The 27,765-nt window shown below is 40.9% G+C and overlaps 1 protein-coding gene across 13 annotated transcripts in view; it reads right to left on the reverse strand.

Annotated features, from left to right (window-relative positions):
* DLEC1 (DLEC1 cilia and flagella associated protein) overlaps positions 1 to 27,765 on the reverse strand; it is a 76,141-nt gene that overhangs the window by 27,500 nt on the left and 20,876 nt on the right. For 11 of the 13 annotated variants that reach the window (XM_077865781.1, XM_077865784.1, XM_077865785.1 and 8 more), the window contains 4 exons: positions 4,525 to 4,612; positions 3,656 to 3,829; positions 2,854 to 2,990; positions 1,101 to 1,193 (listed from right to left, as the gene is read on the reverse strand). In XM_077865781.1, the coding sequence (XP_077721907.1) occupies positions 1,101 to 1,193; positions 2,854 to 2,990; positions 3,656 to 3,829; positions 4,525 to 4,612 (492 nt within the window). The remainder of the gene's footprint in view (positions 1 to 1,100; positions 1,194 to 2,853; positions 2,991 to 3,655; positions 3,830 to 4,524; positions 4,613 to 27,765) is intronic. The other 2 variants (XM_077865788.1, XM_077865782.1) reach the window with 2 other exon arrangements.

Below are 27,765 nucleotides of genomic sequence, written 5' to 3' on the forward strand. Positions count from 1 at the left end.
CAGCCTGGTTGGCTCAGCGGTTTAGCACCGCCTTCAGCCCAGGGCATGATCCTGGGGGTCCTGGGATCGAGTCCCACGTCGGGCTCCTGCATGGAGTCTGCTTCTCCCTCTGCCTGTGTCTCTGCCTTTCTCTGTGTGTGTGTGTCTCAGGAATGAATGAATGAATGAATGAATGAATGAATAAATAAATATCTTAAAAAAAAATCCTATGTCTCAGGCAAACCCCAGACCCATTAACAAAACCTCAGGACTGGCAGCCAAGCCAGTGTACATTTGCAAGTTTCTCAGGAGGCTGCAATAGGTAGCTAGGTTTGAAAACCCACTCTCTGGTTCTTGGCTCTCTACCTGCTGACATGGTGTAGTCCAAATCCCCTTCCCCAGAAACCAAACAGTTTTCACTCTTGAATGTCAGTGCCTTCTCCAAAGGCCAGCAGGGAAGGCCACATATGCTTGCAGCACTCAGTATGATTCCTAGACACAGGGGGTCAGGCAGTGGGGAGTCAGGGAGGGGGAGGGTGTGGAGCAGAGGGGCAGGGAGATATCACCGTTTCTCACAGACTATGCTGGGCACCTGTGAGCAGGTGTGATGAGCCAAAGGGACCACTAAAAGAAGCTGGTTAGGAAAGGAAAACCCCAAAGCCAGCAGATTTCAACTCTGGGAGCTTTTGCAGAGGTTCAGAGAAAGGCAAAGGAAGGAAGGCCTTCAGGTTTTGCTGGCCATATAACTGAGGAGAAAAGAGGAAAGAGGATGAAGCCACTATCATCCCCCAGGCACTGGATCTGGTGTCCAAGAGAGAGCAAAGAACCATGGGAAGATCCTGGAGGCAGCTAAGATGGGAGGGCCTCCCAGGCCAACAGCATGGGCAAGCGGCATTTAGGGATCATGATGGAAAGACTAGGGCTATCTGCACTTGTTTTGTAAGAGGGGTCATGAGACAGTCAAATGAGCTCACCCTACCCAATGTAAGAGGCCATTCTAGAATGGGAATAGATATTCAGGTCACATAAACCAGAGGCAAATGGCCTCATGCAAGCAGTTGAGGAAATAGCTGTGACCAGCTGTGACAAGGGGAAACTGTACGTCACATCTAATTACCTACCTCCATACATACGGCCTGCCCAGGAGCCAGCTCAAACACTGAAGGTAGGATTCCAAAAGGAGGTTGCTCAACGAAGCCAATGGTTGCAACAGCCTTAAAGAAAAGCGGAGATTACACAAGAGCGTGGAAGAGGTTGTAAAATCCAGTGCTTGATGACATACTTCTCTCCTCCAAACACCTCTTTTGCAATCTGAAGGATCCTGAGGGTCAGCCGGGACACTACCAGTGAAGAAACTGAGGCTTGCCCATTCTGCAAGGACTCCCTCCACTTTCCCTGGGCATCTGAAGGCTGGCAGCGCACCAGTGAAGAGCTGAGCTCTGGTAGGAGGTGGAAGGAACAGCACTGATGCATGCTTCCAACATGAGGCAGAAGCGTGATAGGAGGCCTTGTCCAGCAGGTGGGCTCCCAAAGTATAGTCCTTTCCCCACCACAGCGCCCTGGGTGGCTGCTGCCAGCTTATGTGTCTGCCTCCATCTCTGAGCCACCCACCCACCCTGCCCAACCTCTAAGCCCCAGAGTCAGGGGTGGGGGTGGGGGAGCTGCCAAGTTGCTGGCAAAGGAAGCCATCCCTGCACCCTGGGGACACAAACCCACACCTACAGGATCCTGGCAGGTAACAGAAGGGAGTGAAACGTGTGTCTTGGCACATGCAGTCCTCTGGATCTATCACCTATTTCCCGGAGACACAGTTACAGAGAAATATTATTTGAAAAATCACAGTGTGAGCGTGCAATCCATGGTGCCAGTGCTCCATTCCAGCCAACAGGCCACGGTGAATCCGGGCCCAGGGCTGCACATCTTCCAATCTTTTTTTTTCCTGTTTTTTTTTTTTTTTTTTTTTTTTAAGATTTTCATTTTTTAAAAGTAATCTCTATATCCAACATGGGGCCCAAACTCATGAGCTCGAGATCAAGAGTCACACGCTCTACCGACTGAGCCAGCCAGGCAGGGCCCCTCCAATTTTTCAGGAACTGGAAATGCATATTTTAGGTGAAATCTCTCTATGTTGTCTCAAAAATGATTTTAGGGGCACCTGCGGGGCTCAGTGGTTGAGTGTTTGCCTTTGGCTCAGGGTGTGATTCTGGGGTCCTGGGATCGAGTCCCACATCGCCACAGGAAGCCTGCCTATATCTCTGCCTATATCTCTGCCTTTCTCTGTGTCTCCCATGAATAAATAAATAAAATCTTTAAAAAGATGATTTTTTTTAAAATTTTATTTATTTATGATAGTCACAGAGAGAGAAAGAGAGGCAGAGACACAGGCAGAGAGAAGCAGGCTCCATGCACCGGGAGCCCAACGTGGGAATCGATCCTGGGTCTCCAGGATCGCGCCCTAGGCCAAAGGCAGGCGCCAAACCGCTGCGCCACCCAGGGATCCCTAAAAAGATGATTTAAGCACTCTACCAAATAAATATGCACACAGAATTCAGCCAAAGAGCTGCCAACTTAGGGCCTTGGCTCTATGAAAACATTTTAATGACTGAATGAATAAATGCAGTGACACTTGAGCCAGGCTAGGAAGGATAAGGAAGGTGATACAACATGCCCGGGTGACACAGGTGGCATAACAAGAACTACAGTGCTGGTCTCCATACATGGTAGATATGGCAGCTGGGAGAGAGTCACACAAATCTTTTCTCTGCATGTTTCCCCTCACAGGTGTACTCTAGGACATCCCTCACGGGATGGGGGTGGAGGGATTTCCTTTGATGGATTTGCTCTTGCTCCAGGTAGTGGTCTGTGATCACTCACCCTGAAACTTGGTGGTGGCCAGCTCTTTTTGGGCATAATGCAGAATTTGCCAACACTGAAGCCCACGTTTTTGCAGATGAATCTGGTTATCTTCATTCCCCCAATGAGGCAGTAACCACAATCCAAAACTGGTGACACTGAAGCCATAAGAAAAGATGCCCAACGGAAATGACGTGTAGCTCTGAATAGCCCCTATTGCCCTTGTTCACCTTAGGTCCAGCCAGAGCTCAGAGCATCTGTGGAAGAACACAGGGCCTCTGGGCCAGCACCCAGAGCAAAGCGGATGGAAGAGGACATGCCCTGACCTCTGTACCCACGTGGCAGCCACTGATCTCCACGCACTGCTGGCTAGAATGACAGGAGTCTGTGCTCACTATTGGCTCGGACCTCAGCCAGGGCCACGCAGCATGGTCCTGGTGGTGGTGGGTCAGAGTCCTAACCTGCAGCCTGTGCCCAGCTGAAGAGGCTTACTGCTAATGAGGGAGCCCAGCCAAAGCCAGCTTCCCCAAAGAAGCCACCCACATAGCCACGGAGGTGACATCTACCGAGGGCCCCAAGGCACCCCTTCCCCAGCTCAGGGTGACACAGGCCCCCTCGGGGATCTGGGAGCCAGCGAAGCCTGTGCTGGGGCTCACTAGGCTGCTGGGCTCCTTTCCTACTCTGTGTAATTCTGAGTCAACCTCCACTGGGAAGTCAGACAGTTGGGGCCTGACACCGGGGAAGGCTGTATGGGAACTGTTAGTCTTTGCAGGGACTCGTCAACCTGGACTTCCTGTCCAGGGAAGGCAGAGCACACACTCACGCGTCAGCACTGGGGGTGGCCTCCTGGCCTGCAAGGGGATCAGGAGTGTGTGAGCTGATTGGGTCTCCACTAAAATAAAATCATCAAAGTCTCCAAGGCAGTCGGGAAAAAACTGGACAGTGTACTGGCAGGTCATCCCAGGGGCCACCATTCCACCTTTTCCTGGGAACATCCCTGCACATGACAAAAGCAGCAGATGAGGACCTGGGGCCCCGCCAGCCACCAGGACTCGCACTCCAATGCGACAGATGGCAAGCAGAGACCCCATCACAGCTGGGCTGCTGCAAGGCCACACTGCTGGCAGAACTACCAGGTTGTGCAAGGGGAATGGGCTGCTAGAGCAGGGAGTCCAGGTGAAAACACCAGGGCCCGGGGCAGGTGGGAGGGATATGGTCCACCTGGAAGAGTTAGGTGAGGCCATGCCTGGCCTGACAGCTCAGAATTTATTTTGTGGACAGCAGAGAGCCATTTGAGCTTCTGAGCATGGCTGGGGAGGGGAAGGACAGGGTCAGAGCTATTCTTGGAAAAAGCACTGTGTCACGGAAGCTGGAAGGCTGGCTGGGAAGCCACCACAACGAGTTAAGTGAGGAACGAGGATGGCCTGACTGGATGCAGTGGCAGCACAGAGGGTGAGCAGAGGGCAGAGAGCAGGGCCTGGAGGGGGTGACTGGAGAAGGGGGATGGCAGGACTCAGAGACACCCCAGGACGATGGCTGGGAGGTGGGCAGGCTATTGGCAGAGCACGAGGGCCCCAGGGACTGTGAAAAGAAATGTAGGCCCAGGCTCATCTGACAGTCAGGTGGGCCTGTGCCAGGAGCAAGCCCAACATACAATTTTGAGGTGGTCCACATCCCGCAAGGCTGACTCACCCAATCCCAGAGCGAAGTACGGCGTGGAGGGCGGGATGACTCGCAGGTAGCGGCTGGTTGCGGTGGTGTTCTGCAGGGAGATTACCATCTGCCCAAAGGTCAAGGGGAGCTCTTTTAGATGGCCGCACGCATGGCCAAGTGATATGAAGCCCAGATTGACTACATAATATGGAAAGGGCTACCCACTTTAGAGGTGCCAAAGAGTGAGTCTGGGCTGGGGGATGGGCACATGGGGATTTATTATGCGACCTTATGGATCATAGATTCTATTTGCAAAAACTAAAATGCAAGGTGAACGTAAGGTGGAATAGACCTGACTTATGCTTTGTCCTCTTTAAAACCAGACCTACTGTTGAGCACCTGCCATGTGCCCCCTCAACCTCACAGTAACCAGGAAAAGGTGGGCACTGTCTCTATTTTACCCCCAAAGAAGCTGAAGTTCAGAGGTACCCTAACCAGTAATTAACAGTCTTGAGGTTTGAGCCCAGGACATCTGGCTCCAAAATCCTGCCACCTGGCCTCTTACTTGTTGACTTCTTCCCATGCCCCCAGTCAAGAGGTGCTGGTGGTCACCTATACAACAGGGTTGTAATTGGGCCTTCCTCGACCACTCCACCCATCCAACTCCCATTAAACCCTGCCGCGGGATCCCTGGGTGGCGCAGCGGTTTAGCGCCTGCCTTTGGCCCAGGGCGCGATCCTGGAGACCCGGGATCGAATCCCACATCGGGCTCCCGGTGCATGGAGCCTGCTTCTCCCTCTGCCTGTGTCTCTGTCTCTCTCTCTCTGACTATTATAAATAAATAAAAAATTAAAAAAAAAAAAAACCCTGCCTCTACTCCCTTCTCAGACTGGGAGATCCCGAGGGGCAAGGCCTGGAACTCACACACTGCTAACCCCCACCCCCACTCCGCACAGCACCTAACACAAAAGAGGAGCTCAGTGTATGACCACATCTTTTGCTTCTTTTTTGTGAAATATTATAGTGGATATGTAAATTTTAACATGACAGAAGCCATGTTTCCATCACCCAGTTTAAGAAAAAAACACTAAAAATACAGATGAAACTCTACTCCAGCACCCTTACCCTCCACCAGATAACATCTAGATAAATTGGAAGTGTGTGTCTTCATACTTCTACTCATAGACATGTATTCCTAAGTCAACACTTGTCCATATTTGGCCAACACAGCATTTGCACCAGTCCATCTGCAAACCATACCCAAGTGTGGAGAGACCCATATTATGGTTTTAATTTTCATTTCTCTATTATTCATAATGATGAGTATTGTTTCATACCTTTATTTGCTATTTGGGGTTCTTCTTGTGTGAGTTGTCTGTCCATATCATTTTACCATTGTATACTTTGTCTATTCTTATTGATTTGTAGCTCTTGTTATATTCTTGGTACTAATTCTTTATAAGGTATATGCTATAAACATCTCCAAGTTTATAACTCATATTATGTTTTGATGTACAGTTTCTAAAGTTTTTTTTTCAGTTTCTAAAGTTTTAATATAAAATTTATCCACAGCTTGTGCTTTCAAGAAATCTTTCTATATCTCCTATATTTTCTTCTTTAAATTTTGTTTGAGGGGTTCCTGGATGGCTCAGTCAGTTGAATGTCCAACTCTTAGTTTTGGCCCAGGTCACAATCTCAGGGCTGTGAGATCAAGCCCTTGTTGGGCTCTGCACTGAGTGTGGAGGCTGCTTAAGATTCCCTCACTCCCTCTGTGCCTCTTCTATCTCTCTCTCTCTAGAAAAATTCATAATAACAATAAAACTAAATTTCAGGGCAGCCCAGGTAGCTCAGCGGTTTAGCACCGCCTTTGGCCCAGGGTGTGATCCTGGAGACCCGGGATCGAGTCCCACGTCAGGTCCCTGCATGGAGCCTGCTTCTCCCTCTGCCTGTGTCTCTGCCTCTCTCTCTCTCTCTGTCTGTCTCTGTGTCTCTCATGAATAAATAAATAAAATCTTTAAAAAATTAAATTTCATTTGAAAATAAATTTTGTTTGAGATCTTTGCTGAAAAGTACTTTGCTTAGGGTATGGAGTAAGGTAGGGATTAAATTATTTTCCGTATGCCAAGCATTCTCATTTGCCTCCTCAGGTGTGCACATGTGCATGGAACAGCCGGAGCAACATGTGCAGCTTCCTCCATCAGGCTACTGTTTCTTCAGACACCGAGCCAGGTGCACCCACTGCTGAGATTAACGGTCAAGGTGTTCATGGCAGCAGCCGCTCCTCATGTCCACCGAGGCATTAAGAGAGCCTCACTCCAGCCACACAAGGCAGATCTCTGACCAGTAAAAGGCAGGAGCCAGCAGTTTATATGGCTTCTGAAGGGATGTGCCACATGAAACCGTCAATTGCGCTCAATGGCAGTCAGCTCAATAACACATTCTCAGATTGGTTCTTCCTCTTTCCATCCCCTTTCCTCACTCCTCTCCAGAGATGCAAATGACAGCACATGCTCTCACTGCCTCAGAGTCTGCTTTATGAGGCACCCATGCTATGACAGTTGGCATCAGAAGGCTTCTAAAGCAGCAGACCCTTAGGATGCAAGTCTGGAGTTGGCTTTCCTACCAGTCTGGTGGCAATCAAGACTCTAGCTGGTAGGAGGTCGGGTGTGATGACCTCGGGTATGCAGTGACATCACAACTACCATGGCTTTCACCCATGGTCAGCTGAAATGAGATGCAGGTGGAGGCCAGGAACTAGAACATGGGCTAGCTATGGTGCTTGAAAGTTCTGGGGGCAGCACTAATTATGAGGACTGTAGAGTGGTTAACAGCACTGAAAGCCCCAGAGGGAAAAATGACAGGCTCAGGGCAGCGAACTGCCAATTCAAGGCCCACTGTGAAGACATGCCTTACACTCCTGGGTTACACACAATTTGCTCCTGGCATGTTTGTGTGTGTACACATGCGTGCGTGGGCCCACGTGCACTTCTTGCTCAATTTGGCTTGCCATTTTTCACCTAGTATTTCTGCACCTGTGTTTTTTATTTTTTCCTTTCAAATGTCTTTTTTAAGTCACCAAAATATTAAAAGGTAAAAAAAAAAGAGCAAGTATATGAAGTCTACAGCCACCTGGCTTACAAGATACAGATCTCTATTCCCACCACAACCCTATAGCCTTCACATTCACAGCCTGGGTCCCATCTGTCCCCACCTCAGGACAGAGAAGCTCTCTTGCAGCTTCCAGAGGATGGGGACTGGGGGTGTACCAATGTTCTTAAGCAAGTTTTTCATTGTCATAGCTCCTTATGTGGCTTTGAGGTCAAGGTAACATTAGGCTCTGTCTTGGTCCATTTGGGCTCCACTACAAAATGCTATAAACTGGTTGGCTTATAAAAATAGAAATTTATTTCTCACAGTTCTGGAGGTTCACAAGTCTAAGAACAAGGTGCCAGCATGGTCACATTTTGGTGAGGGCCCTCTTCCTGATTCATAGCTGGCACCTTTATCACTGTGTTCTCAAAATAGTGGAAGAGGCAAAAGATTTTCTACAACATTTTTTACAAAAGCAGTAATCCCATTCATGAAGTCCCATCCTCATGACCTAGGCACCTCCCAGAGGCTCTACCTTCTAACACCATCATCTCTGAAGGCTAGGATTTCAACATATAACTTCCGGGGGCACACATACATTCAGATAGCAGGCTCATCACATAATAATGAGGGTATGTTCCTTCTTTTTCTAGTCTCTGAAAGAGTTTATATATAATAGGGATTAGCTTAAATGGTTGTTGGTGTGCACCTGTAATGTGATCTGGGCCTAGCATTTCTTTTGCTACAAAGTTTTGTTTTGGGGGTTTATTTGTAGTTATTTTCATCAAAGTTGGACAGCCACACAGGTTATAGAGTCAAAGGTTTTGAAAATCTTTGATCTCTTCCCTTGGATCCTTCTCCTGACATTTCCTACAATACTTTATCCTCTTTTAGCTGATTATTTCAGAATATGTCTCCATATGACATGTTACTTTTTTTTCATTTCTAGGCATTAATTATGGATAGATGATATACACATTCTCTCTTTCCTCTCCCATATCACCATATGATATACCCTTCCTCTCTCCCATCTTCCCAAGATAAGTTATATCCTACTATTTGGTTAATATAGTAATTAATGTTTACATTATTGTCATGGTATAAATGATATTCACAGCTGAGCATGAAATTGTCCCTTATATAATTATCTTTCCAGAGTTAATAATCAGTTGATTATTTTGTTTAATGTGTACTTATTAATAATTCAATCTCCCTGCACTTCTCTAAAAATCTCTTCCCTAGATGTTCAGGTGTATCAGGGACTCTTAATGATGTCACTTCCATAAATCAACCTCTGCTAGAGTCTTCTGGCTTCTTCTAATATGGGCGGCTTGACTGCTAGGCCTACTGCTATCACCCAGGACAACCCCTGTAGCAGTTTTAAGACATGTCTACAAGTTCTTTGATATCCTCCCACTGAGCAGTGAGATGTATACAGCCTCCCCATGAATCTGGGTCAACCTTAGTGAATCACTTGTAACCTACAACATGCAGAAGAAACAGTGACTTTCTCTACTTGTCTACTTGGAAGGTAGCTTCCAAGGTTAGATCATACAAAGTGACACAACCTCCCCATCTTGCTTGCTAGGATATTCACTTAGAAGGTCTGATGCTCACTTTGAGCTGCCATGTACAGTCAGACTACCCTGAGGCAGCCCTTCTGTGAGGAAACCCAGGCCACAGGGAGAGTTCATGTGTAGGTGCACCATGTGTAGGTGCTCTGGTAGACACCCTCAGCTGTCTACTGACAACCAACCACTCACTATGCAAGTAAAAATGCCTCAGATAATTCCAGCTCCAGCTTTGAAGTCACCCCTCGGCACTGACTCTTTATGGCTAAGGCCTCAGACACTGTGGAACAACCCATTCCCATTGTGCTCTGTCTGAATTTCTGATCCAAAGAATCTGGAAGCATGATAAAATGGTTGTTTTAACTTGCTAAGCTTTGGAGAAATCTGCTTTGCAGCAATAGCAACTGGAAAACTACTTAACTATTAGGAACCTGGGGATTTCTTTTACCTCTCTCCTATGTTGGATCTTTTTGTTTCCTACATACCATGCCTTCCTCCTCCTTGGTTTGCTCGCCGATAGGAGAGCATGTTCCCTAGGAGTTCCCTGAGGAAAGTGCATGGGGCATACATTTGTAAGAACTTTATAAATTTGAAAATATTTTTATACTTAAACTTTGTAGTTTAGTTGGGTAAATAACCTATGTACAAAGTCATATGCCCAACAAATGCAAGGTGTGTTTCTAACAGATATCACTATATATAATACAATTTATTTTTCTAAAGATTTATTTATTTGAGAGAGAGAGTGTGTGTGTGCGTGCGTGTGTGTGTGTGTTTGTGTGTGTGTATGAGCGGGGGACGGGGAGAGGGAGAGGGAGAAGCAGACATCCTGCTGAGTAGGGAGCCCACCCTGGGGCTCGATTCCAGGAACCTGAGATCACAACCTGAGCCAAAAGCAGACGTTTAACCAACTGAGCCACCCAGGCGCCCCTATATAGTAAAATTTATATAACAGACTGTGGCAGAGTGTATCTTTCTCTTTGGGAGGCTTGCTCTGGGGAAGCCAGCCACTGTGCCGGGAGGAGAGGGAAGAAACTAGCTGATGTAGAGAAGCCTCCATGGGAGGCCACAGGGAAAGGAACTGAAATCTAAGGTGAAAGCCAGCATCAACCACCAGACCTGTGAATGATTTGCACTTCGGAAACTTCGAGCCTCCTCTTCTGGTTAAGACTCCAAACATCACAGTAGAAATAAAACTCTTCTTACTGTGTCCTAACTGATCAGCAAGTAAATAGCTATTTTTATTAAGTCTTGAGACAATTTGTTACATAGCTATACCAACTGGAATACTGAATACATTGAAAGAAAATGAAAGTTGCCCCTAAAACCATGCCTGAAAGAACCATTTCAAATACTTTTTTTCTATCAAATACTCTTAACCACAAATGTTGGTTCCAGAATATAATACATCTGGGATTTATGCCTTCCACTGTATAAAGTTCCAGAATATAATAAGTTCCAGAATATAATAAGTTAAGTTCCAGAATATAATACATCTGGGATTTATGCCTTCCACTGTATAAATACTTAGAATCCTGCAACTGGACATCCACTTAGTGTGGAGATCTGATCGTGTGCCTCACTAAAAAGCCACTAGATGCAGAGACTTCCAAAAGTAGAATTTGATCCCAGAGTCTTGAGATGATTGTGGAAGAAGCATGCCACAAGCATGGAATGGGAGGAGGCAGTGTGGGATTAGGCTATAATTAGAGGCATCAGTACAAAGTCATGATTTTAAATACGTATGCAACCGTGTATGGACATATGCATGTACATGTGTGCACATACATATGCATATATATGGCTGGATCTATGCAATTGCTCTTTTTCTCCAGATCTGTCTGTTGAAAGGACCCACAAGCAAGGACACCTCAGCAGTGAAGAGTAGGTGTAGTGCTTAGACCTTTGTTTCTATATACTAAGTTTCTGTGTTCTCCACAAAAAGGAACCAGGGCTTCTTAGAAACTGATTCCAAAACTGGAACAAAGTGAGTATAAGATGAACCTGGAACATCTTGTAATGCTTGAATGTAAGAAAGTACAAAAAAAACCAAACAAACAAAAAAAAACAAGCAAACCACAAAAGAACATAGCAGACCATCTGTAAGACTCCCACTGGACAAATCTACAATAATTATAGAAGCAAAATAAATACTGACTTTTAAATGTTTTATTTAAATTCTATTAATTAACATATATTATTGGTTTCAGAGGTAGAGGTCAGTGATTCATTAGTCCTATGTAACACCCAGTGCTCATTACATCATGTGCCTTCCTTAATACCCATCATTCAGTTGCTCCATCCCCTCATTTCTCCTCCAGCAACCCTTAGTTTGTCTTCTACAATTAAGAGTCTCTTTTGGTTTGTCTCCCTCTCTGATCTTGCTGTTTTATTTCTTCCTCTCTTCCCCTAAGATCCTCTGTTTTTTTTTTAAAGATTTTTATTTATTTATTCATGAGAAACAGAGAGAGAGAGAGAGAGAGAGAGGCAGAGACACAGGCAGAGGGAGAAGCAGGCTCCATGCACGGAGCCCGACGTGGGACTCGATCCCAGACCTCCAGGATCACGCCCTGGGCCAAAGGTGGCGCTAAACCACTGAGCCACCCGGGCTGCCCAGATCCTCTGTTTTGTATCTTAAATTCCACACATGAGATTGACTTATTTCACTTAGCATAATATCTTCTAGTTCCATCCACATTGTTGCAAATGGAAGGAGTTGCAATAGTTGCAACTATTCTTTTGGTTGCAATAGTTCTTTTTTTTTTTTTTGATGGCTGAGTAGTAGTCCATTATACATATATACCCCATCTTCTTTATCCATTCATCTGTCAATGGACCTCTGGGCTCTTTCCATAGCTTGGCTATTGTGGACATTGATGCTATAAACATTAGGGTGCAGATGCCCCTTTGGATCACTACATTTGTATCTTTGAGATAAGTACCCAGTAGTGCTGGGTCATAGGGTAGCTCTATTTTCAACTTTTTGAGGAAACTTCAAACTGTTTTCCAGAGTGGCTGCACCAGCTTGCATTCCCACCAACAGTGTAAGAAGGTTCCCCTTCTCTGCATCCTCGCCAATGTCTGTCATTTCCTGACTTGTCAATTTTAGCCATTCTGACTGATGTGAGTTGGCATCTCATTGTGGTTTTGTTCTGTATTTCCCTGATGCTGAATGATTTTGAGCATTTTTTCATGTGACTGTTGGCCATTTATATGTTTTCTTTGGAGAAATGCCTGTTCATGTCTTCTGCCCATTTCTTGATTGGATTATTTGTTCTTGGGTTGCTGAGCTTGATAAGTTCTTTTTAGATTTTGGATACTAGTCCTTTATCTGATGTGTCATTTGCAAACATCTTTTCCATTCTGTATGTTGCCTTTTGGTTTTGGTGACTGTTTCCTGTTGTGCAGAAGATATTTATCTTGATGAGGTTGCAATAGTTCTTTTTTTTTTTTTTTACCTTTGTTTCCCTTGCCTTTGGAGACATTTCTAGCAAGATGCTGCTATGGCCAAGGTCAAAGAGGTTGCTGCCTATGTTCTCCTCTAGGATTTTGATGGATTCCTGTCTCATATTTAGGTCTTTCATCCATTTTGAGTCTATTTTTGTGTATAGTGTGAGGAAATGGTCCACTTTTCATTCTTCTGCATGTGGTTGTCCAATTTTCCCAACACCATTTGTTGAAGAGACTATCTTTTCCATTGGATATTCTTTCCTGCTTTGTCAAAGATTAGTTGACCATTGAGTTGAGGGTCCATATCTGGGTTCTCTATTCTGTTCCATTGATCAATATGTCTGTTTTTGTGCCAGTACTGTTTTAATGATTATGGCTTTGTAATGTAGCTTGAAGTCCAGAATTGTGATGCCACCAGTTTTTGCTTTCTTTTTTCAACAATCCTTTGGCTACTTGGTGTCTTTTCTGGTTCTATACAAATTTTAGGATTATTTGTTCCAACTCTGTAGAATAAGGTAATGGTATTTTGATAGGGATTGCATTGAATGTATAGGTCGTTCTAGGTAGCATAGACATTTTAACTATATTTGTTCTTCTAATCCACGAGCATGGAACCTTTGTCCATTTCTTTGTGTCTTCCTCAATTTCTTTCATGAGTGTTCTATAGTTTTCTAAGTACAGATCTTTTGCCTCTTTGGTTAGTTTTATTCCTAGGTATATTTTGGTTTTGGGTGTAATTGTAAATGGGATTGACTCCTTAAATTTTTTCTTCTGTCTCATTCATTGTTAGTGTGTATAAATGCAACTGATTTCTGTGCATTGATTTTATATCCTGCCACTTTACTAAATTCCTGTATGAGTTCTAGCAATTTTGGGGTCAAGTCTTTTGGGTTTTCCATATACAGTATCATGTCATCTGTGAAGAGGGAGAGTTTGACTTCTTCTTTGCCAATTCGGATGCCTTTCATTTCTTTTTGTTGTCTGATTACTGAGGCTAGGACTTCTAGTACTATGTTGAAAATAGTGGTGGGCAGTCCTGGTGGCTCAGCGGTTTAGTGCCGCCTTCAGCCCAGGGCGTGATCCTGGAGACCTGGGATCAAGTCCCACGTCGGGCTCCCTGCATTGGACCTGTTTCTCCCTCTGCCTGTGTCTCTGCCTCTCCCTCTCCCTCTCTCTCTCTCTCTGTCTCTCTCTCTCTCTGTGTCTCATGAATAAATAAATAAAATCTTAAAAAAAAGAGAAAATAATGGTGATAGTGGACATTCTTGTCATGTTCCTGACCTTAGGGGAAAAGCTCTCAGTTTTTTCCCATTGAGAATGATGTTTGCTGTGGGCTTTTCATAGATGGCTTTTATGATATTGAGGCATGCTCCCTTTATCTCTACACTGTGAAGAGTTTTAATCAAGAAAGGATGCTGTACTTTGTCAAATGCTTTTTCTGCATCTATTGAGAGGCTCATGTGGCTCTTGTCTTTATTTTATTAATGTAATGCATCATATTGATTGATTTGTAGATGTTGAACCACACTTGCAGCCCAGGAATAACTCCCACTTGGTCATGGTGAATAATCCTCTTAATGTGTTGTTGGATCCTATTGGCTAGTATTTTGGTGAGAATCTTTGCATCTATGTTAATCAGTGATATTGGTCTGTAATTCTCCTTTTTGGTGGAGTCTTTGGTTTTGGGATCAAGGGAATGAGTTTGGAAATTTTCCTTTCATTTCTATTTTTTATAACAGTTTCAGAAGAATAGGTATTAATTCTTTAAATGTTTGGTAGAAATCCCCTGGGAAGCCATCTGGCCCAGGACTCTTGTTGGGAGGTTTTTGATTACTGCTTCAATCTCCTTGCTGGTCATGGGTCTCTTCGGATTTTTTATTTCTTCCTGTTTCAGCTTTGGTAGTTTATAAGTCTCTAGGAATGCATCCATTTCTTCCAGATTGCCTAATTTGTTGGTACATAGTTGCTCATAATATGTTCTTATAAGTATTTGTATTTCTTCAGTGTTCGTTGTGATCTCTCCTCTCTAGTTCATGATTTTATTTATTTGGGTTCTTTCTCTTTTCTTTTGATAAGTCTGGCCAGGTGTTTATCAATCTTATTAATTCTTTCAAAGAACCAGCTCTTAGTTTCGTTGACCTATTTTACTGTTCTTTTGGTTTCTATTTCATTATTTGCTCTAATCTTTATTAATTGTCTTCTCCTGCGTGATTTAGGTGTTATTTGCTATTCTTTCTCCAGCTCCTTTAGGTGTAAGGTTAGCTTTTGTATTTGAGACCTTTCTTGTTTTTTGAGAAAACAAAAAAATTCCCTCTTAGGACCACCTTTGCTGCATCCCAAAGGTTTAGAACAGTGTTGCTTTCATTTTCATCTGTTTCCATGGATTTTAAAAATTCTTCTTTATTTTCCTGGTTGGCCCATTCATTCTTTAGTAGGATGCTCTTTAGCCTCTTTCCAAATTTCCTCTTGTGACTGAGTTCATTTCAAAGCATTGTGATCTGAGAATATGCAGGGAATGACTCCAATCTTTTGGTACTGGTTGAGACCTGATTCGTGACCCAGTATGTGATCTATTCTGGAGAATGTTCCAAATGCACTCAAGAAGAATGTATGTTCTGTTGCTTTAGGATGGAATGTTCTGAATATATCTGTGAAGTCCATCTGGTCCAGTGTGTCATTCAAAGCCCTTGTTTCCTTGTTGATCTTCTGCTTAGATTATCTGTCCATTGCAGTGAGTGGGATGTTAAAGTCCCCCACAATTATTGTATTATTATCCATGTGTTTCTTTAATTTTGTTATCAATTAGCTTATATAACTGGCTGCTCCCACGTTATGGGCATAAGTATTTATAATTGTTAGACCTTCTTATTGGATAGATCCTTTAATTATGATATAGTGTCCTTCCTCATCTCTTATTAGTCTTTGGAGTTTTTTTTTTTAAGATTTTATTTATTTATTCATGAGAGACACAGAAAGAGAGATAGGCAGAGGGAGAAGCAGATTCCCTGCAAGGAGCCGATGCGGAACTCAATCCTAGATCCTGGATCAGGACCTGAGCTAAAAGGCAGATGCTCAACTGAGTCATCCAGTTGTCCCCAGTCTTTGGTTTAACATATAATTTATCTGATGTAAGAATTGCTACCACAGCTTTCTTTTGATGTCCATTAGCATAATAAATGGGTTTCCAACCCCTCATGTTAAATATGGAGTTGTCTTTGGGTCTTAAATGAGTCTCTTGCAGACAGCATATCAATGGGTCTTGTTTTTTTATCCAATCTGATACCCTGTGTCTTTTGATTAGGGAAGTTAGCTCATTTACATTCAAAGTAACTATTTAAAGATATGAATTCAGTGCCATTGTATTAACTATAAAGTCACTGTTTCTGTATATTGTCTCTGTTCCTTTCTTTTTTTTTTTTTTTTTTTTTAATTTATTTATGATAGTCACAGAGAGAGAGAGAGAGAGGCAGAGACATAGGCAGAGGGAGAAGCAGGCTCCATGCACCGGGAGCCCGACGTGGGATTCGATCCTGGGTCTCCAGGATCGCGCCCTGGGCCAAAGGCAGGCGCCAAACCGCTGCGTCACCCAGGGATCCCCTCTCTGTTCCTTTCTGGTCTATGTTACTTTTGGGCTCTCTTCACTTAAAGAATCCCTTTTAATATTTCTTGTAGGGCTGGTTTGGCGATGATAAATTCTTTTAGCTTCTGTTTGTCCTAGAAGCTTTTTATCTATCCTTCTGTTTTTAATGAGATCCTCGTTGGATAAAGTATTCTTGGCTGTGTATTTTTCTCATTTAGCATCCTGAACATATGCTCATCCTTTCTAGCCTACCAGGTCTCTGCGGATAGGTCTGCTGCCAGTCTAGTGTTTCTACTCTTGTAGGTTATAGGCCTCTTGTCCAGAGCTGCTTTCATGATTTTCTCTTTGTCTCTGAGATTTGTAAGTTTCATCTTATATGTCAGGGTGTTGACCTATTTTTATTGATTCTGAGGGCTGTTCTCTTCCTCCTGGGCTTGGATGCCTGTTTCCTTCCTCAGATTAGGGAAGTTCTCTGCTATAATTTGCTCCAATATACCTTCCGCCACCCCCACTTCCTTTTCTTCTGGGATCCCAATTATTCTAATATTGCTTCACTTTATGGTATCACTTACCTCTCTAATTCTCCCCCTTCCCTCCAGTGACCCAGTAGTTGTTTATATTTTTTTCTCAGTATCTTTATTCTCCATTTTTTATTTTCTAGATCACTAATTCTCTCTTCTGCCTCATTTATCTTAGCAGTTAGAGCCTTCATTTTTATTGCATCTTATTAGTAGCCTTTCAGATTTTGACTTGATTAGATTTTAGTCTTTTTGTTTCTCCAGAAAGTTATTCTCTAGCGTCTTCTATGCTTTTTTCAAGTCCCATTATTATCTTTATAATCATTATTCTGAAGTCTAGTTCTGACATCTTACTTATGTCCAAACTGCTCAGGTCCCTGTCTCTTGTTTTCGTTTTTGAGATGAGTTTTTATCTTACCATTCTATCCAGAGAAGAACAGATGGAACCAGGGAACAAAAATCTAAAATAGCAACAATGACCCAAAATAGACACTAAACAAATCAGAAGAGACTCAAAACCAAAAAGAAAGAAAGAGAGAGAGAGAGAGAATATAATCAACCAGGTGAACAAAATAGAACAATACACTGGATTCTGCATGTTTTTTGGTCCATTTGTCTGAAAACTAGATCCTAAAATTATAACAAAAGAAAAAGTTATATGTACAAAAACTACAATGGAGGAATAGAATGTAACTGTAAAAATGAAAATTAAAAGACAAAAAAAAAAAAGGAAAAAGGGCAGTCTGGGTAGCTCAGTGGTTTAGCGCCGCCTTCAGCCCAGGGCATGATCCTGGAGACCCAGGATCGGGTCCCACGTCAGGCTCTCTGCATGGAGACTGCTTATCCCTCTGCCTGTGTCTCTACCTCTCTTTCTCTGTGTCTCTCATGCATAAATAAATAAAATATTTTTAAAAAAGAAGGAATATAAACAGAAAAGTGAACAGAACAGAGCATTACACTATATTCTGAGTGTGTTTTGGTTGGTTTGTTAGAAGAAACTACATCTCAAAATTATAAGGAAAGAAAAACATATATATACAAAAGTAAAATTAAATACATTTAAAGGATAGAATTAACTGTAAAGATGAAAATTAATGAAGACTTTAACAAAAATGAAAACAAAAAAAAAGGAAGAAAAAACAAACAAACAAACAAAAGCAAATATGAACAGACTGGTGAAGAGAATAGAGCCATACACTAGATTCCGGGCTGTTAGAAGAAACTGAATCCCAAGATTGCAAAGAAAGAAATATATATACAAGATAAAAATGAAATACAATGAAACGGTAGAATGCAACTGTAAAAATGAAAATTAAGAAAAAAACTTTAAAAATAATTGATAAAACAAGAAATTGGTTGAAAAGGAAAGAGAATATTAAAATTGAAAGACTACAGAATCGTGAGAAAAAGAAACAAAAAACAAGAAGTCATGAATTCTACATGCTATATTCCCCTAGTGCTGGAGTTTTGCACTTCTGTGTGATTGGTAGACTTGGTCTTGACTGGATGGTCTTGCGGATCTTCTGGGGGGAAGGGCCTGTTGTGCTGATTCTCTAGTGCCTGAGTCCCCAAACCCTGTAGGCTCCTGCAGGGAGGCAGAGGGGGTCTCTGCCACTTGCTGGGGCCCTGCTCCGGAAGTGGGAGCAGGGAACAGTCATGCAGACTGTGCCATGGTTCACAGTTTATGGCAACCCCAAGCTGAGAGCCCACTCTCTAGCTTGCTGACTGCAGCCAGCTTCCCCTGCTCCGATGACGCTCAGGAGCTCTGCTGACTCCAATGCCTGGGTCTTCCTGTGACCTTGAGGATCCTGAGACCACACTGTCCCACCTAGGATTCCATCCTTGCTTCCTTGCCTGAACCCTTTCAGGCAGGGATGTCTCCAACAGGAGCAGACCTCTAAAAGTTTGGATTTGTGCTCTGTGGCTCTAGCACTTTCTGGTGGGGCTGATGGGGGCTCCCGACCCACCACCCCTACCTGCTACAGTTTATCTTCCCATATATCGCCTCAGATTCACTTCTCCGCATCTCCTACCCTGCAGAAAGTGGTAGCTTTTCTATTTGCAGAGTTGCAGCTATTCTTAGATCTCCAGTGGGATTTCAGGTGTTCAGAATGATTTAATAGCTATCTAGCTGAATTCCTGGGACCAGATAAAACTAAGGTCTCCTACTCCTCTGCCATCTTCAACTCCTCCCAAATACTGACTTTAAATGAACTCATTTTAGGCTAGGCTAACTTAACTTCTATAGGCTTAATAAAGCTTTTTCCATCCTTTATCCTTACTTTTAAGGTAATGTCATACAAGCAATGTTTAGTTGGTGTTTGTTTTTCTAACCAGTCTGATAATCCTTCTCTTTTAATTGGAGTACCTGGTCCATTTACATGTCATGCAATTGTTGCTTTTCATTCCTTCTTGCATTACTCTCCTTCCATATGGGTATCATTTTCTTCTGACTGGAAATTCCTTTGGTGCAGATCTCCTGGTGATGAATGATTATTATCTGGTTGTGAATTATCAGCTTTTGTCTGCAAATGTCTTCATTTTATCTTCATTTTTGAAGAATATTTTCACTAGGTTTAGAATTCTATATTGAAAGTTACTTTCTTTCACCACTTTGAAGCTTCCATTCCAAGTATTTTTTAGCTTCAATCATTTTTCTGTTAGAAGGTAGTGGGTCTTTTTTCTCTAGATGCTTAAAGTTAGGGTTTCCCCCTCCTTCTTTGGTTTAGAACAGAATTTTAGTATAACATGCCTGGGTATGATTTTCTTTTATTTTACTCTGCTGAGGGTTGTTAGCGCTTCAATCTATGGCTTGATGTCTTTGTTACTTTTATTTAGTTATCTTTTAAAGATTTTATTTATTTATCCATGAGAGACACAAAGAGAGAGAGAGAGAGCCAGAGACATAGACAGAGGGAGAAGCAGGCTCCCTGTGGGGAGCCTGATGCAGGACTCAAACCCAGAACCCCAGGATCACAACCTGAGTCAAAGGCAGATGTTCAACCACTGAGCCACCCAGGTGCCCTATTTTTTTTTTTTTTAAGATTTCTTTGTTACTTTTAGATCACTGTCATCCACTACATCTTCCAACTCTGCTGCTGCCCCATCCTCTCTCTCCTCTCTTTTGGGGACTTCCAATTATGTAACAGACCTTTTGGGACCCCTGGTCCCATACCTACTAGGTCCCATATTTTAAAATGCTACTTTCTGTATTTTTCCTTCTTTTTTTCTCTTTGTGGTTTGGTCTGGATCTCTTCTACTGAACTCTCTGCAAGTCTTCTCTTCATCTGTGTCTGAATTGCTGGTAAGCCCTATTACTATTGAGTAGTTTCAGTTCTATCTAGAATTCTCATTTTCTTTAGATTCTTATTCTTCAGGTTATCTAGCTACAATATTGCCATAATCGGAGATCTTCCTAATATACATATATTTTTTAATGCTTGGTTTTGATATTGGATTTACAAGAGTTACAGGGATGCCTGGGTGGCTCAGTGGTTGAGCATCTGCCTTCAGCTCAGGGCGTGGTCCTGGAATCCTAGGATCGAGTCCCACATCGGGTTCCCCTCAAAGAACCTGCTTCTACCTCTGCCTGTGTCTCTGCCTCTCTCTGTGTGTCTCTCATGAATAAATAAATAAAAGCTTAAAAAAAAGATTTACAAGAGTTACAAAAAATAATCCAGAGAGTTCCCATAGGTTCTTTACTCAGCTTCCCCTTATATTGGCATCTTCATAACAAGAGAACTATGATCAAACCTAAGAAATAAAGTTTGCTACACTATACTAACTAAACCACAGAATCCATGTAAACTTTTCCAATTTGTCTACTAACTTCCTTTTTCCATTGCTGGATCCAATCCAAAATCTGAAATTGCATTGTTTCCATGTCTTTTTAGTCTCCTCTGATCTGTGACAGTTCCTTAGTCTTTCCTGTTGCCCATGACCTTGAGCCTTTTATTTTTTTTTAAAGATTCTATTTATTTGGGGGGGGGGCAGAGGGAGAGGAGAGAGAATCTGAAGCAGATTCTGTGCTGAGCATAAAGCCCCACATGGGCCTCAATCCCATGACCACGAGATTACCCGAGCAGAAACCAAGAGTCGGAGGCTTAACAAATTGAGCCAACGAGGTGCCCTGATCTTGAGCCTTCTGAAGAGCACTGGTCAGTTATTTTGTGCAATGTTCTTGTAGAATGGCCTTCTGTTGTGTTTGTCTGATGTCTACTCATGATTAGATTGAGGTTATGCATTATTTGCAGGAATATCACATAAGTGATGTGCCCTTCTCAGTACGTAATATTGGGGGCCTATGATATCAAAATGTCTTATTATGGGGATGTTAAAATAAATCATTTGGCCAAAGTGGTGTCTGCTAGGATTCTCTATTGTAGTTATCATTTTTCCTTTGTAATTACAAGGTATTTGGGGAAAGACTTTTCTGTTTCTATTTAAACTTTTACTCACTAATTTTAGCATCTATTAGTGTATCTTGCCTGCAAATTTATCAGTGTGATATTTAATGGTAACTTTTTTATTTCTTTCATTCTTTCTATGTTAAAAATGAGAATTCTTCTGTAATAGAGGCAGCTGATGGCTCAGCAGAGCATGCAACTCTTGATCTCAGGGTTGTGAGTTTGAGCCCCATATTGAGTGTGATTACTTAAAAACTTAAAAGTTAACTTAGAATTCTTCTGTAACAGAGAGTTATCCTTTTCTCCATTTATTTATTTATTCAGATATTTCCTTATATCAGTATGAATTCATAGACATTTATTTTATTCTTTGGGTTATAATCTAATACCATTATTATTTATTTTATTGTTTCAAATGTTTCAACTTTGGCTATTGTGAGCTCTGTGTCCTCTTGAAATGCCCCCTCTTCCATCCATCCATCTATATCTTTCTCTCTCTCTTTCTCTCTCTCTTTCTCAGCACTTCTTTACACTTTATGGTACCACAGATGCTCTAGATTCACATATTTCCCCTGTTTCAGCCCTGGAATCAACTGCTTTACCAAGCAGCCCTGGTGCCTTTTATTGGGACAGTACTTAGAAACCAAGATCTGGACACTAGGTGTGCTAACTAACTGCTATTAGAGTGTCACTATTTCTGTTCCTCTGGGTAGATAGGAAATACATGCAATTGTACTAACTTATGCATTCATATACATCTACATTTATTCCTGTACCTATCCATCTGTGTGTAAGTGTAATGCACAGTTTGAAACCACAAATCCATACTTATGCCTCCAACTACAATCCAGCACCAGAGAGTTGATTCTAGCATCCCCATTTCTTATTTGTAACTTCTTTTTGCAACAGTAAAAAATCTAATTTTCATTCATATATTTTTAAAATTTAAGATGTTTCATCAATATCAAGTTTATTAAAAAAACTTATGACCATAAATTTTTCTCTGAAGTGTACTAATTATGTATGATTCTTTATGTACTATTGGTGGCTTCTAGCCATAGGTACTCATTTTATGTAATCATTACATCATACTTTAATTTTTAACGTTATTGTACATATACTTCCCCATATAAACACTTTTCCTGCTTAGTAACCTTCTTTTTTTTCTGCCTCTTTGAAAATCACATACCTCTTCTTTTTTTTTTAAGAGAGAGAGAGAGAACTCAAGTAGGGGGAGGGGCAGAGGGGGGAGACGGAGGGAGAGAATGTTAACCAGGCTCCATGCTCAGCACAAAGTCTGACGCAGGGCTTGATCTCACGACCCTGAAATCATGAACTGAGCCAAAATCAAGTCAGATGTTTAGCCAACTGAGTCACCCAGGCATGCTGCTTAGTAACCTTCTAAAGGTCTCTGTCTCTTGTTTCTCTCTCTCTCTCTCTCACACACACACACACAGAGTTGGATATTTTTTGTTGTTGTTGTTGTTGTTGTTGTTATTGTTTTTTAGTAAAATATGGCACCTTTCATTTGCTCTCGATTTATCTTATCAGGGGTAGGCAAGGCTAACAGGTAGACCTGTCTTCAAGTACTTATGTAATTCAGTCCATACATATTAACTGAGGAACTACAGTATGCCAAGCACTAATAATAAAATGATAACACAAACCTAGAAATAATTCGGTTGGGCTTACAGTCTATTGAGAAGACAAATGTAACACTGTGTCACCAAAGAGCAAGTGGTAGGAAAAAAGCCTGCAATCAGGACATTTAATCCAGTTAAGAAAGGTCAGGGTGATCTTCCAAAGAAGTGACAACTCAGCAATAGGAAAACGATGAGCAGTAGAGCACTAGGCAGAGACAGGAGGGAAGACAAGAAGGCATTCTGTGTCTACCTTGTCTATAGGCTTCCACAGTTGACACCCTCCAGTCCTGCATATAAAGGGTCTATCATATGGCCCTGCGTGTCTCTCCTTTTGCCTCCTTCCACTCTCCAATGGAAATTATTTTTACTCTCTTTCTTGGAGTCTTTGCTAGTTTCTGCAACTGTCCTTGAAACATGGTGACTAGACACAGAAGTCCAAAAAAGAATCTATCACTGTTATATTAAAGAAATAACAACAACAACAACAAAAAAAACTGCTTTAGCAAACAGCACATAAGACTGACATATTTGTCTGCTTTTACCACAGGTGGTTGAGAGTTCATGAAGAATGATGGATTTGCAGGGCACCTGGGTAGTTCAGTTTGTTGAGTGTCTAACTCTTGATTTCAGCCTGGGTTGTGATCTCAGGGTTCTGAGATGGAGCCCAGAGTCAGGCTCAGCAGGGTGCCTGCTTGAGGATTTCTCCCTCTGCCCCATCCCCCATGTGCACATACATGCTCTTGCTCTCTAAAATAAATGAATAAATCTTTAAAAAAAGATTATGGATTTGCAAATGCTCTTTAAAGTGTAAATTACAATTCACATGTATATGAAGGATCTGTCATGAGATCTGTCATGATTAAGCCTGGCTGTCTTTAGACCTGGTGAGCAGAGTCAGTGACTACTATGCGTGGTCTTGGTCTGATTCCCTAGGATGGTGGAGGCTAGCATGAAAATGAAAGAGACTGGGAAATCAGGTCAGTCTCTATATCTACTCTCCGAGGAATCACTAGATATGCTGTTAAGTGAAACAAACAAGGTACCAAGGACAGTAAGAAGGAAAGGGAACTCAAATATATCCACATATTTGCTTATGATTCCAAAAAGAAACAATAGAAGAACTCAAACTAATAAAAAATCCCTATGGGGTAAGGAGAGAGTAGCATGATATATTTCAAGGTTATTATTTGGAATTGAAGGAAAAGATATAAGATTTCGCAGAAAAATAAGCTAAAGGAATTCATCACCACCAAACAGGCTTTAGAAGAAATATTAAAGGGACTTAAGTGGAAAAGAAAAAGTCATAATTAGAAATACAATTATGAAAGGAAAAATTTTATAAATAAAAGGAAAGACACAGTAAAGGCAGTGGAGTCATCACTTAAAAAGGTAGTATGAAGTTGAAAAGACAAAAGTAGTAAATCAATTATATCTTAAAAATTAGCTGAGGGGACTTGCGGAATAAAAAGATGTAAAATACAATAACATATACATAACATGTGGAGGGAGAGTTAAAATGAAATTCTTTAACAATGTTTTCAAATTTAAATGATCATCAACTTAATATAGACTGCTATATACTTAGAATGTTACATATGTGCTTCCTGATAACCACAAACCAAAAACCTATGGTACACAAAAAAATGAAGAGAAAGGAAACACAACTTAACATCAAGGTAATTAATCAGGAAAGAAAACATGAGAAGAAAGGAACAGAGAACTACAAAAATAATCAGAAGACAATGAACAAAATGGCAATTAATTCATACTTACAAATAATTACTTTAAATGTAATTAATTAAATGTAATTAATTTAAATGTACTTTAAATGGTCTAAATGCTCCAATCAAAAGATACAGAGTGACACATGGATAAAAAACAAGACCCCTCTATATACTGCCCACAAAAGACTCACTTCAGGTCTGAAGGACATACACTGAAAGCTAAGGGATGGAAAAATACATTCCATGCAAGTGGGGAGAAAAAAAGACAGGATAGCAATACTTATATCAGGGAAAAGAGACAAAACAGGCATTACATAATGATAAAGGGATCAATGTAATAAGAGGATATAACAGTTGTAAATATCTATACACCCAATGTTAGAGCACCTAAATACACAGAGAAAATCTTAATAGACATAAAGGGAGAAATTGACCATCGTATGATAATAGTAGGGGACTTAAACACCCCATCAATGGGTATACCAATGGATAGACAATCCAGGCAGAAATCAAGAGGGAAACAATGTCTTTAAATAACATATTAAAACAGATGGACTTAACAGATATATATGGAACATTTCATTCAAAAACAACATAATACATATTGTTTTCAAGTGCACATGTAACATCCTCCAGGAAAGACCCCATTTTAAGCCACAAAACAAGTCTCAATAAATTTGAGAAGATCAAAATCATATTAAGCATCTTTTCCAACCACAACAGTGTGAAACTAGAAATCAATTACAAGAAAAAAGCTGGAAAAATCATAAACACATGGAGACTAAACAACATACTACTAAATAACCAATGGGTCAATGAAGAAATTAAAATGAAATTTTAATGACAAATGAAAATGAAAACACAATGGTCCAAAATCTCTGGGATGCAATGAAAATGGTTCTAAGAAGGAAATATATAGCAATACAGGCCTACCTCAAGAAACAGGAAAAAGCTCAAATAAACCATCTACCCTTAGATATAAATGAACTAGAAAAAAGAAGTACAAACAAAGCCCTAAGTTGGTATAAGGAAGAAAATAATATAGATCACAGTGGAACTAAATGAAATACAGACCAAAAAACAATAGACAAAATCAATGAAACCAAGAGCTGGTTCTTTGAAAAAATAAAATTGATAAATTTTTCATCAGAGTCATCAGGAAAAAAAGTGAGAGAACTGAAATAAATAAAATAAAAAATTAAAGAGAAGGAACAAATGGCATCCACAGAAATCCAAAAGATTATAAGAGATTATTATGAGAAATTATATGCCAACAAATTGGACAACCCAGAAGAAATGGATAAATTCCTAGAAACACATGATCTTTCAAAACTAATCAAGAAAAAATAGAAAATCTGAAAAGACTCATAACTAGTAATGAAATGGAATTGGCAATAAAAAAAAACTCGAAGAAACAAAGGTCTAGGACCCAGTGGATTCATAAGTAAATTCTACTAAACATTAAAAAAAGAGTTAATACCTATTCCTCAAACTATTCTACTAAACATTAAAAAAAGAGTTAATACCTATTCCTCAAACTATTCCAAAAATAGAAGAGGAAAGGAAATATTCCAAATACATCCTATGAGGCCAGCATTATTCTGAACCAAAACCAGACCAAGATGCTACAAAAAAAAGAAAACCACAGGCCAATATCCTTAAAATACATGGATAAAAAAATCCTCAACAAAATATGAGTGAACCAAATCCAAAAATACATTAAAAGTATCATTCACACAATCAAGTGGGACTTATTCTGGGAATACAAGGATGGTTCAACATCAAAAACTATTAGAATAAATGAATTCTGTAAAGTTGCAGGACACAAAAATAATATACAAAAATATGTTGGATTTCTATCATTAATAATGAAGTTTCAGAAAAGGAAATTAACAATTTCACTTAAAATTGTACCAAAAAGAATAAAATAACTAGGAATAAACTTAACCTAGGAGATGAAAGACCTGTACTCTGAAAACTATAAGACACTGATGAAAGAAAATGAAGATGACACAAATAAATGGAAAGATATTCAATGCTCATGAGTTAGAAGAACAGTAAAACATCCATACTACCCAAAGCAATCTACAAATTCAATGCAATCCCTATCAAAATACCAACAGCATTTTTCACAGAACTAGAATAAATAATCCTAAAATTTGTATAGAACCACAAAAGACCCTGAATAATCAAAGCACTCTTGCAAAAAAAGAATAAAGCTGGCGGTATTACAATCCCAGATCTCAAGATACACAAAACAATAATAACAAAAACAGTATGGTGCTGGCACAAAAACAGACACATAGATCAAGAGAACAGACTAGAGAACCCAAAAATCCACCAACACTTATATGATCAATGAATCTGTGACAAATGAGGCAAGAATATGCAATGAGGAAAAGACAATCTCTTCAATAAATGGTATTTGGAAAACTGGACAGCTACATGCTGATTAAACTGGACCCTTTCTAACACTATACACAAAAATAAACCCAAAATATGAGACCTGAAATCATAAAACACCTAAAGAAAAATAGGCAGTAATCTCTGCCGTTAGCCTTAACAACTTTTTTCTAGATAGGTCTCCTCAAAAAAGGGAAATAAAAGCAAAAATAAATGATAGGGATTGTATCAAAATAAAAAGCTTTTGCACAGTGAAGGAAATCATCAACAAATGAAAAGGCAACCTACTAAGTAAGAGTACATATTTGCCAATGATGTATCTGAGAAGAGGTTAGTATCCAAAGTATATAAAGAACTTATACAAGTCAACAGCAAAAAAACCCCAAATAGTCCAATTAAAAAATGAGCAGAGGACCTGATTATTTTTCCACAAAAGACATCCAGATGGCTAACAGACACATGAAAAGATGCTCAACATCACTCAAAACCACAATGAGGTATTATCTCACACCTGTCAGAATGGCTAAAATCAACAACACAAGAAACAACAAGTGTTGGTGAGGATGTGGAGAAAAAGAGGAACCCTCACACACTTTTGATGGGAATGTAAATGGGTGCAGCCACTGTGAAAACCAGAATAGAAGTTCCTCAAGAAATTAAAAATAGAGCTGCCCTATGATTCAGTAATTCTACTGCTGGGTATTTATCCAGGGAAAGTGAAAACACTAATTTGAAAACATGTATGCACCTCTAGGTTTATTACAGCATTATTTACAATGACCAAGACATGGAAGTAACCTAAACGTCTTTTGGTAGATGAATAAAGAAAATTTGGTACATATATACAACGGAATATTAGTAAGTCATAAAAAGAACGAAATCTTGCCATTTGTGA

Source organism: Canis aureus, chromosome 22 (assembly GCF_053574225.1).
Source record: "Canis aureus isolate CA01 chromosome 22, VMU_Caureus_v.1.0, whole genome shotgun sequence".
Classification (NCBI taxonomy): Eukaryota; Metazoa; Chordata; class Mammalia; order Carnivora; family Canidae; genus Canis; species Canis aureus.